At 37.1% G+C, this 11,860-nt stretch overlaps 2 protein-coding genes across 4 annotated transcripts in view; one reads left to right on the forward strand and one right to left on the reverse strand.

Moving 5' to 3' along the window:
• Nucleotides 1–2,837, reverse strand: part of LOC149196531 (uncharacterized) — a 44,619-nt gene extending 41,782 nt beyond the window's left edge. For all 3 annotated transcript variants that reach the window (XM_089405577.1, XM_089405575.1, XM_089405576.1), the window contains exon 1: nt 2,551–2,837. In XM_089405577.1, the coding sequence (XP_089261703.1) occupies nt 2,551–2,607 (57 nt within the window). In that variant the 5' untranslated portion in view covers nt 2,608–2,837. The remainder of the gene's footprint in view (nt 1–2,550) is intronic.
• A 5,042-nt stretch (nt 2,838–7,879) lies between these two features.
• Nucleotides 7,880–11,188, forward strand: LOC149196532 (uncharacterized). Its single transcript, XM_089408315.1, has 3 exons — nt 7,880–8,334; nt 8,713–9,975; nt 10,498–11,188. Exons 1-3 carry the CDS (start codon nt 7,880–7,882, stop codon nt 11,186–11,188), a joined length of 2,409 nt encoding a protein of 802 aa, XP_089264441.1.
• The last annotated feature ends 672 nt before the right edge of the window (nt 11,189–11,860 follow it).

Consider the following 11,860-nt stretch of genomic DNA (forward strand, 5'->3'; position numbering starts at 1 on the left):
ATCCATCAAGGGGCAACACTGTCATGTGGAAGGAGAGGTCAAGGCACTAGTCTCCATCTTTGCTTTGTTGGTGAAAGGTATTTATCAAATTTCATAACTCGACAAACCCTTATAGAGGGTTTCTTTAGAAAGGAAGGCGATTTCATTTTTGCCATAGTTAACCCCGTAGTTGGAGACTTCTCCTTGGAGAGAAATTTCCTGGTGTAATTCAAAAAATGTATCACTATTCTTGACTAGAGCGGGGTTTGATTGTTGCTTGGATGCCAATCTCCCTTTTAAGTTTTCAGTCTAGATTGCATAATTGACAAAGAGAGTGTAGTGATCTTGACTCCACAGCTTGGAAAGGTAAAATACTAAAAACGCAGCTAAGTCACATTGCAGTAACCACTTTTACCCAACTTAGTTTTCTTTTCTGCTTTTATAAAAATAAAAAATAAAACAAAAATATTTTTCTAGCTGGTGCCTAATTTTTATTTTTATCAAGATAGTAAATCCTCAAAGTTTTATCTTGAGATTTACCTTTTATTCGAGGAAATAATTACCCTCTGTTTTATGCACTCAAACCATATTTCACGAGGGTATTTTAAGGTGTGTTTGCAAATCCTTATTTTATCAGCAAGTCATTTGAGATGTTGCGAAACCCTCAGTCAAGGATTTGATCGAGTCTGTATTTCTTTTATAACCCTTATTTATCCCAAATATGAGTTTTATCTTCTTCTTCTTTTTTTGGGTATAATACAAATTTCCAGCTTGTTGGAAATTATATATATTTTAATGGAAATTTTTCTGGGTTTTGACCCTTGGGGGATTCAACCCCTATTATGAGTAAGTAATTTTCAGATTGTTATGTTTTTAATTTTACTTACAGATTTATGTTGTTGAGTTATTTTATTTGCATAACTTGCTGCCCTACTTTCCCCACCCATGGATCCGACGATCTAGTCTGTTTCCACACTTTTAGGTGCTTTTAGAGGCACTTTTGCTTGCTGGTTTTCTGCATTTTATGAATGCCAATTCCTATTTTCCATGCGAACTTTAGTTTTAAAATCTCCCATGGAAGCAGGAGAGAGGGACAGCCTCCTTTTAGCGGCCATGACAAGAGATCCTTCACTAATTAAATACAAACTCTTCGCCATTTGTCCAGCTAAGCTTAGGCAGTTAAACAGCAGATACTGGAAAAGTGATATTCAGGACACTCTTCTAAGTTCTTATGACTGCCAACATAACCAGAACGTCAGACTCCAGTCACAGTATCTTCAATGTGATTTCTCTACCCAGAATCCAAGCCTCAACTAAAGCCAAGAATTAATATATCGTAATCCTGCAAGAGAATTTGCTTTTGTCCTATATAGAATTGCCTGTATCGTGATCTAGCACCGAACACACAGACACGCAGAATGCATTGATTGCAGCAAATGGACAGTTAAAGGGATCATATATGCAGTTAGATGGTAAAATATCATCTGGAGGAGAGCCTGTCTTAAATTCAAAGATGCCTTTGGCATCCATTAAAGCAAATTATGCATCGAGAATGGCTCCATGAAGGCCATAAAACCCAATTCTGTGTTCACACCAGAGGAAATCACATTCCTCTGAAAGGCCACCCCAGTCTTCACCGTAGACATGAAATTTTACCGGTCAGATATCAAGTTCTCCAAGATTTTCATCTTTAGCATCTAATGAAACAATTTAACCTTAAAGCAGCTCTATTTAGCCAAGAAATGCAAAAATGATTTTAATTTTTTTTGGCGTGAGAGGGAGAAAATTGAGTATCTAATGAAAATTGAAAATTGAGTACGAAGAACACAGAAGATAAGACCAAAAATATTTTCGAGGACTAATCAGCCGATTCCGCAGAACCTTTTCTGGAATCCTATTATAACGCAATTTAACCGAACTGCGAAAATATCATATTGACCAGATTGTCTCTCGTTAATAGAGAATTTTCTTCATCATATGAAGCAATTGCGCAAAATCGCTAGTCTTACGGCCAAAGTTTTAGCTCAGAACTCTAACAAAGTGGAATTCATCGAAAAAGCTTCATAATGCTCCGATCTTTAAATTAGTTGTATACGCAAAAAAAATTTAAAAAGCAATTTCGCAAAGCAAAAATAAAGGCTCAATTTTAGACAGCAGTCCAGCATCTTTGCCAAAACAAACGATTCTTGGACAAAAATACGCACCTCACCAGCGAATTCACTGTAATTTTGCCCAGTATAACTCTGTTTTGGACGAGAAACTAACATAATTGAAAAAGCACAATAAATAGCTCAAAATGCTACATGAATTGAAAAGTTCTATGGCGTTTTAACCGTCATCGGACGGAAAAAGACTCATTTATCCGCCATTTTCCATCCATTCTAAGCCAAAATCACTCCGCTGTCAACAAAATCCTTAAATGCTAAGAAATTCAAAAAATTCTTCACTGCCTTGAGAACCTTCCAACAAAGAAAATTCATTTGTCCGCTAATTCCATTCCAATTCGAACCAAAAACACTCCCCTGTCGACAAAATACTTAAATTCTCAACAAAAGGCAACGAAATTCTTACCTCGGCATGAAATCGAACACAAAAACATTCTCCGGAATCCTCTTCTCGAGGCGGCATCCCGCAGGTCAGAAGAAATAATTGCCAGTCATGACGCGCCACTATCAGGCCGCATTTGGCACTTTTGTGCACCAAATTAATTCAAGAAGAATCTAATCCATCCACGCCTTTACAGAACATACTTCGGCCTTCCGTTAAAGAAACTGCGGCGTTTAGTTTTATTTTTCATCATTCGCTGCCTCCTGACAGACAGCGCATCATGAAATCCCCACATCTTTCTGTGTCACATTTAATGCCATCCCTTTCATTCTTTACCTTAAATATAGTAATATTTTAAAATGAGAAGTATATTTAAAAATAATTGCAATAAAGCCTGTGCAAAAGTAGATATCATTGTAAACTTTACAATATAAATTGAATGAAAAAGGTGTATGTTGAAACCTATGCAACATGGGGTGTGGGTCTTATGAGTGGGCTAGAACTTGGCTTTTATTTTTTCATTTGTATTAAAGTGTTTTCAGGGTGTGAAATCATTCCAAACATGCTTTTATTTTGGAAAAGTAGTGACTAGCCCATGGAGGCATGAATGATTTGAAATAAAGGAAGATCCCCATGAATGAATGTGGTGTGATTTTGGGGCTCAAGCAATTAAAGCAATTTTAAATTTAGAAAATGAAATTTATATTTAGGTAGAGGGAAATTTTCATTGCAGACATAAAGCTTACACATGAAGGACCATTCAAAGTCATGATGGTTGGATATGTTCTAGTTGGGTGGGACTTTGTTGTTTTAGTTTGGTCTGCCCTAGACCAAAAAAACAAGAACAATGACATGATCTTATTTACTTATTTTAAATATTATTAATTTTTAAATATTTTAAATTATAATAAATTTAAATAAATAGTTAAATATTTTAACATTGTAAAATATTTTAATCAGTGATATAATAGTAAGGTAGTTTAGTCTTATTAAAAAGCTAGAAAAATATAATAAATAATCAAATTTAATGTCATTAAATATATATTTTTAAAATAATTATTTAATTATAATAAAAAATTATGATTTTTTTATAAATATTATTAATTATAAATTAAGTATTTATTTTATTATAAAAATTTCATCAATTCATGCTATTTAATATATATTAGTTATTAATATTATGTAATTTAAAATAAAAATAAAACAAAAATTATATATATATATATATAAATAAGGGAATTGCATATACATATATATAGTGAGTTTGGGAGGCTTCTCTCCAAGCTTTTTGAGCATAGAAATAAAATCTTAAATCAAAATAAATAATTTGTTTCTTTAGGTCCGATAGACCATTGTTTGGTCTCAGCTGACATTAACCATCATCATCACCATATACACACACATGTATATAATGTTGTAAAAAAAAACTTTACAAAATCATCAACTTTATATAAAAAACAATTAATTTTTTTTCTTTTTTATTAGTTATAATTTTTTTTATTATAGTTTTAGTCTTCTAATTTTGACTTTTTATTTTAGATTTTTCATTTATTTTTTTATTTATTGCCAATTTAATAATCACCATTAATATTAATTATTATAATATTAAAATATATATATCATATATTAATTTTATATTTTATAATTATATTATAATTAATCTAATATTAGTGATATGGTATTTTATATATATATATATATTTGATTAAAAACTTATATTGAATCATAACTATTGCCTTATAAAATTTAAAGTTTTGTGTGCTTACTATCGTGGTTTATTACAAGCGAAACCAAATCGATGGCAATGAGGGCTACTATCATGTTGCTTTAGCATCAAAACTTTCTAAAAGTTAATGTTGTTCTAGAGAGCCTATTGTTAAGCAATTGTCTGAAAAGTTTGACAAAATTATAACATATCTTTTGCTAATTATCTTGGTCATATATATAACTAAGAAAATAAAAATTCCAAACTAAAACTTCAACCAAGAGCTTTGGAAAATCATCATTTGTGAGAGGATGTTATTGGAGCTGAGTCTTGTGCACTAGAGCCTACTGGAGGTTTAAAACCACATTGGAGATGGCCTTTGATATGCACTTGTAACAATCTCACCCACTCCCTTGTCCTGTCTTGGGCTCTGGGAGGTATTGCTTACTACTTAAATCGACCTCCAGGGTCTATTGACATGATGATGGTTACAAATATACTTCTTTTTCAAGGGATGCAAAATTAAAATTTGATATCACTATCAAGTCCAACTCGTCGAGAGCTTTCCGACAATATAAATTTCATCTCAATCGGGCTCCTAGATTGAAATTTATGCCCAACTAAAATTTGACCAATTACATAATGCCACATGACATCCACGTGTAACCCATGTGGCCCAACCATATCTTTGCTAGTGGTTCCACGTCATGCCACATCATCTTGGGCGGGGTTCCATGGTGATACCGCCAATCAGATGTAGTGGTTTTTAATGTTGGGTGATGTATGGTTTCAGAGCCCACCCCTCTTCACTCCTTGTTAACTTGTGGGTTAACAAGAGGGGTTTCGACATGGGGATTCCCGCCATGGGTCCCCTGTTTAATCGAGCACCACTTCCAAACGATTCAATTGAGGTGCACAACCGATGAATGGTCCCTGTTCATCCCAACCCCTTGGTCTATTGGGTGTTAACGAGGCGGGGGGTGGGAGGGGCGAGGGTCCGGAATTAGATACCACCTAACATTAAAAACCACTTAGACTTGATTAGTGGTATCACCATGGAACCTTACCCAAGGTGATGTGGAATGACATGGAACCACCAGCGAAGACGTGGTTGGGCCACATGGGCTACACGTGAATGCTAAGTGGCATTATGTGATTGGTCTAATTTCAATTGGGCATAAATTTCAATCCGAGAGTTAAATTGAGATGATATTTATATTGTCAGAAATCTTTCGATGAAATGGACTTGATAGTGATATCATATTTTAATTCCACAACCCTTTAAAAAGAAGGATTTTTGTAACCCATCATCAAAACAAACCTTGGAGGTTAGGTTACGATGTAAGTAATACCTTCCACAACCTGAGAGAGCACAATGGTGTGGGAGGGAGTTTTAAAACACCAAGTAAGCATTGAGGCTAACTAAGCAGGAACACTAATGACATTAGATTCTTTGAATTTCATTGAGGCATGCAATGATCTGATTACGATCCTCATATTTTTCTTTGAGCACTCAGCCCAAGAGAATCTTCATTTCACAATGAAGAGTGATGAAATTAAATTATTGGTTGCACCATCCCTTGGTGTGCCTAAGATCAAGGACCCAACTAGCAACTTCAATTTGGATTTTTGAATCAAAATAGGCCTAGAAATCACTGGTGGTTAATGCTTCCAATTGATGAATTTTTGCCTGGGTTTCAAAGGGAGTTGTAGAGTGGAAGATGGCGAAAATAAATTGGGCCCGCGTTTGAGCTCGAGGCTTGCCTAAAGGGCCACAACCTTCAGACCCCTGTCAGGATCTCATTCTCTGATGCGACATAGAAATTAGGAGAAGGCCAAGAACAAGAGTAAAAAGACCAAATAAACTCTGAGCGTTGAATAAAGACCAAATAAACTAGAATAGTCCCAAAGTTTCTAGTGCCACTAGGTCACCCTGCACATCAAGCACTGAACGCCACCATGTAGAGAGAAACAAACTCAAAATATGGACATAGAAAATGTTACTCGTTCCTTGAAGGTCTACTGAGCTTGGAGAAGTAGCATTCAAGCACTCCCTCTCTAATGCATGACATGAGTTCCCGGTTGAACTCTCCTCATAACCTTGTCCTTGCACCTGATGCAAAATGTTGTTAAGTTACATATGCTGACGGAGTCCAATCCTAGGAGACCTGGGCATTAAGTTCTTAGTGAACCAAAAAGATTGAAACCACAATGGAAATATCCCACCCGTGCTTGGGATTCTCCAGTTACACAACAAAAAGAATCGGGGTTGCAATAGAGAATGTATGAGCTCCCAACAAAGGTTAAGTTTGTCATTTTGGTGCGGTATATAGATGAGACTATTGGGATGTGCAAGTGCTTGGGGTGGGATGATCATGCCACTTACCCTCTTTGATGTAAGGAAAGACGACGCAGTGAGAAGGCTCCTGCCCCCATTTCCGCTGGCTCTTTATCCAACACCCTAATCAGAGAATTAATTCATATATATATATATATATATATATATATATATATATATATATAAATAATATTATGACTATATATTAACTATAAATATCTCTTTAATAATATTAAAATATGAAACATCACAATATATTATAATACTATTTCTAATATTACTACTTGGTTAATTTTATTTAATATATCTTTAATAATATTAAGATATGAAACATCACAAGTATTATAATATTATTTCCAATATTACTATTAGACTAATTTAATTTATGATAAGATAAACATATCATATTTATTTATAATTATTATTAATAATATTATAATATCTTAATAAATTAACAAGTGCATAAATAAGTATTTTATATACACATACTTATTTATGCACTTGTTAATTTATTAAGATATTATTAATATTAATTATTAAAAAATTATGGCATGTTTATTTAATCATAAATTAAGTTATTCCTGTAGTAATATTAGAAATAGTATTATAATACATTGTGATGTTTCATATTTTAATATTATTAAAGAAATATTTATAGTTAATATATAGTCATAATATATTATATATTTATAGTTAATATATAGTCATCATATATTATGATTTAGTTAGATCTAACTATATTAAATAAATTATATGTTTTTATATTTATATTTTTTTTTAATTAGCCAATCCATTTTTAGCTACATCTAACTATATTAAATAAACTATATGTTTTTATATTTATTTTGTTTTAAAAATTAGCCAATCTATTTTTACAAGTCATAAAGTTAAAAAATTAAGAAACTCAGCAAATGCTTTAAAAAATTGAAGTTTTACTTATAGTTAGGCAATAACACTTCAAATCTATTCACCAATAGCATAAATGAAATTCAATAATTTAAAAAATAAATAAATAATATATTTTGTTAATGTAAAACAATATAATAAACTCAAAAATTATGTTAAAAAACTTGATTAGTACAAAGTCAACAATACATCCACCTATATTCCTAGCTTTCAACAAGGATTAATAATAGTTACAGAGTTTCTCTGAATCCTGGAATAGGCCCGTTCACGGTTCTCCTTTCTTTGTGTGGGAAGAGAAAATCAGGGTCCTAAAAAGAAACCTTAAAGATTGGGCCAAAAAATTGAAATCCCCTACAGCCAAAAGAAAAGAAACTCTAAACAAGCTTGCTGCTCATCAGTTAGATATGGAGCATAGTCCTGTTTCTCATAGCCTGCTCCAAAAAGAAGTCGAGCTTCAAAAAGAGGTACATAGATCTAGCAGGGAGGAGGAAGAATTTTGGCGACAGAAGTCTAGGAATCTATGGCTGCAGTCCGGAGATAAAAACACCAGCTTCTTTCATAAGCAAACCGAAGCCCGAAAGAATTTCAAAACAGTCTCAGAGATTCATTACCAAAATACTGCGATTAAGGACTTCGAAGGCATTAAGAGAGCTGCATATTCCTTCTATCAAGATCTTTACTCGGCTCCTGATGAACCAGCTATTGATCCTCATGCCTATCCGATGGATTTAATTCCCAATTGCGTCCAGGATTCGGATAACGCCATGCTGACAGCTCCGATTAGTATGGAAGAGCTAAAGGATGTTCTGGACAGCATGGAGCCTGATAAAGCCCCAGGCCCAGATGGGTTCTCTGTCAGGTTTCTTTTGACTTGTTGGTCAACAATAAAAAAAGACCTATTGAGAATGGTCAGAAAATCCCAGAACTGTGCAAAGCTAGGCGGTGGCATCAACTCGGCCTTTCTCGCCTTGATCCCAAAAGAGAAAGGCGCCTCAGACTTCAGTAGATTTAGGCCAATATCCTTGTGCAACTCCAGTTATAAGTTGGTCACGAAAATAATAGCTAATAGGCTTAAAAACATTTTGCCAGACATCATCCCTGAAAATCAAGGCGGATTCATAAAAGGAAGAAAGATATTGGACAACATTGTGCTGGTGCAAGAAGCAGTTCACTCTAGCTGCCAAAGAAACGAGAAAGGTATGGTGATTAAGCTCGATCTGGCTAACGCATTTGATAGGGTGAGACATGAATTTTTGTTCGCTGTGATGAGGAAGCTTGGCTTCTCAACAGACTTCATAAACTGGGTGAAAGCCTGTATTGCCTCTCCATGGATCGCGCCTCTGGTCAATGGCCGTTCTACTGAATTCTTCCAAGCTTCTAGGGGCCTGAGACAAGGATGTCCTTTGTCTCCTCTCCTATATGCTGTTCAGGCCTCGGTGCTTAGTTTCCAACTCGATCATAATCAGCAAAATCAAACTCTGCCTGGCCTCAGATCTACTCACAAGGTGAAAGACATTAACCATGCCCAGTTCGCCGATGACACCTTGTTGCTCGGAGGAGCCAGCATAATCTCGGCCAGACACTTCAAGAGGGAGCTGGACATTTACAGGTCGATCTCGGGCAGCAAAATCAATTATCGAAAATGTTCTATCTATGGCTGGAACTGCTCGATCAAAGAGCTGTCTGATATTGCAAGACTTTTAGAAATGGATGGAATTCGAAACTGGGAATCATTTAAATATCTCGGGGTTCCTATTTTCAAATCTAAGCCAAAAGTTGCTCACTGGCTGCCACTGCTCGATAAGATAAAGAATAGAATCCAAGCTTGGGGCGCCTCTTGGCTGAATAATGCAGGGAAAGTCATCCTTATGAAATCGGTCCTCATAAGTATGCCTCTATACCAAAACTCTATTCTCCTTGCCCCCAAAACCTTTCTCAGCAAATTGGACAGCCTGTTGAGAAGATTTCTGTGGGAAGGTGGGAATAACAACGAGAGAAGGATCCATTTAGTGAATTGGGAAACTATCAAGAGCCCATATCTGGAAGGAGGCCTCCATCTGCGTAATTTGGCTGCCCAAAATCTTGCTTTGGGATCCAAGATACTGTGGAATTTAGTCTCTGGAAATTCTAGCTGGAGTAAAAGAGTCATTTGGAAGAAATACTTCCAAGGGCAACGCTTGAGATGCCTGGATAAGCCTCCAAGACTTCTAAAAGGATCCCCGATCTTCAATCTTTGTAGTGCTGCTAGGGAACAATTCAGCCAGTACCTTTATTGGATTCCTGGTAATGGAAAGAAAATCAAAATCTGGGAAGACTCGATTTTGGGAGACCAACCATTGAACCATGTGGAAGGTCTTGAAAACATCAAAGATTGGCTTCAGTCTTGCAATTTGCACACTTTGTGGGATATATCGAATTGGAAGGAAGCTCCTGATAGATCCTGGGATGGTTGGAATCTGGGGGAGGTCCCCATTATGCTGCAGGGGGAAGCCTCTCTACTGTTAGATCTGCTCCAAGGAAAATCTCCTTCAAAGGCCACCACTAAAGACAAAAGAGGCTGGGGCTCCCTCTCTGGCTCTTACACTGTTTCCGAAGGTTATAAAAGAATTACGGCTATCCCATATGCTCCACCCAACCCAGCCCCATGGAAATTTATATGGGATCTCCCATCTCTACCCAAAATCGATTTCTTCTGCTGGACCGTTGCACACCAAAGCATTCTCACCAGAGATAACTTGCGAAGACGAGGGATGGAAGGGCCTTCAAGATGTCCTCTATGCTTGTCTGATGAAGAAACTATCAGTCACCTGTTGCTGCTTTGTCCCTTTGCTCAAGAAGTCTGGAGGGGAGTACTGTTGTTAGATCCAGCTAATCTAGATTTTCCAGATAACATCCCTTCTCTGTTCCGAACTTGGGCCAGCTTATCTCCGTTCTGCCTTAAAAATAAAAGTCTTCTTAAAACAAGTTGGATGTGGATCCCAAAATTCATCTGCTGGAAACTGTGGTTGGAAAGGAATAACAGAATTTTTCGAGAAGAAAGCTGCACTTCTATAAGAGTTATCTCAAAAATAAAAGCTTTGTTGGGCGAGGCTTTGGAAGCTAATACTTCCTCAAGGAACGAAATGAGTCTGGTCAAAGAGGAGGAGCAATGGCTCAAAGATCTGGTTCCAAATCTGAAGGAAAGGCCCATCCCTCCTGTTCCTGCACATGCCAATTGGGAGATTAGGCTGGAAGAAATGGAGTTCATTAAGTGGAGATCGGCTCTGGATGATCACTGTTTATTCTTCGACGGGGCCTCCAAAGGAAACCCTGGGGTTGCTGGCAGTGGTGGAGTCCTTCTCAGTCCTGGAGGTTTACCGGAAATGCGGTTCCATTGGGGTCTGGGAATCGAAACCAACAACAGAGCGGAGGCTCTTGCACTGTGGCAGGGGCTAACTCTGGCGATTAACAGAAATATCCTTTCTCTTTCTGTCTTTGGAGATTCAAGACTCATCATCCAGGCTCTGCTCTACCCTAAGACCTCCCACCAGGTCCATTTAGCCACTATTATCAGAAAAATCCGGCTTTTACTGCCCAAGTTCAACAAAGTCTCTTTCTTTCATATTTTAAGGAATCTCAATTCTCAAGCTGATACGGAGGCCAATCTTGGCTCCCTCTGTGCTCGGAGATCCCTGGTGGTCAACTCGATCGAATCTTCATGCTCCATCCCTTAATGTTCCTGTTGATCAGTCCTTCTATCCTTTTTTATCTAAGGGCTTTCTATTCTCTCCTCATTTTCCTGCTCTACGGGACTTCATGTAAATCGACGGTCTCAGGCCTGATCTCAGTCTCCTTTTCATTGACCACCGCTTCCTGTCGAGTTCCTGCTTTTCAAGAGTCCACAAAGGATCCCCATGGGGGCGATTCAGTTCCAGCCTTGACCCTCATTCCTCGTTCATTCCTGAAAGCCGTGATCAGCATAAACAGAGCCCCTCTTTCCCGGAAAGCAACATCAACTGAGTTATGCAAAAACTGCGATGGAGCTTCCCGCTGCAGAAGCAATCTCTCCAAAGCATGGTCATTCAGGCTCCTCCGCCAATCAACAGCATCGACGCTCTTAGGTACAGCAAGTTCAGGATCCGTCCAAGGCAGTCCTCTGGCACTGTGCGATGCCCCAACTTGTCCAATAGACAGAACAGAGTGAATTCATGTCAAAGCCGACGAAGCTCAAATCACTGATTCCGAACATCGGATGGACTGGTAAATCTCCGGTTTAAGAGCGAACAATTCCATTCCCATTCAGATTTTCTCTGAACTCTGTCTATGACCTCGCAGTACTGTAAAAGCACGCGGCAGCTTGTTTGCCGCCCCTAATAAACTTAACCGTTATTGTCGAAAAAAAAATA

Source organism: Pinus tabuliformis, chromosome 2_2, assembly GCF_031772625.1.
Source record: "Pinus tabuliformis cultivar Carrire ecotype Pingquan chromosome 2_2, CPIR1, whole genome shotgun sequence".
Lineage (NCBI taxonomy): Eukaryota > Viridiplantae > Streptophyta > Pinopsida > Pinales > Pinaceae > Pinus > Pinus tabuliformis.

Coding starts and splice junctions, on each gene's coding strand:
- LOC149196532 (XM_089408315.1), top strand. CDS start 7,880: ATGGAGCATAGTCCTGTTTCTCATAGCCTGCTCCAAAAAGAAGTCGAG. Junction 8,335..8,712: donor CCAGATGGGTTCTCTGTCAG/GTTTCTTTTGAC, acceptor CGCATTTGATAG/GGTGAGACATGAATTTTTGT. Junction 9,976..10,497: donor CAGGGGGAAGCCTCTCTACT/GTTAGATCTGCT, acceptor AAGGAATAACAG/AATTTTTCGAGAAGAAAGCT.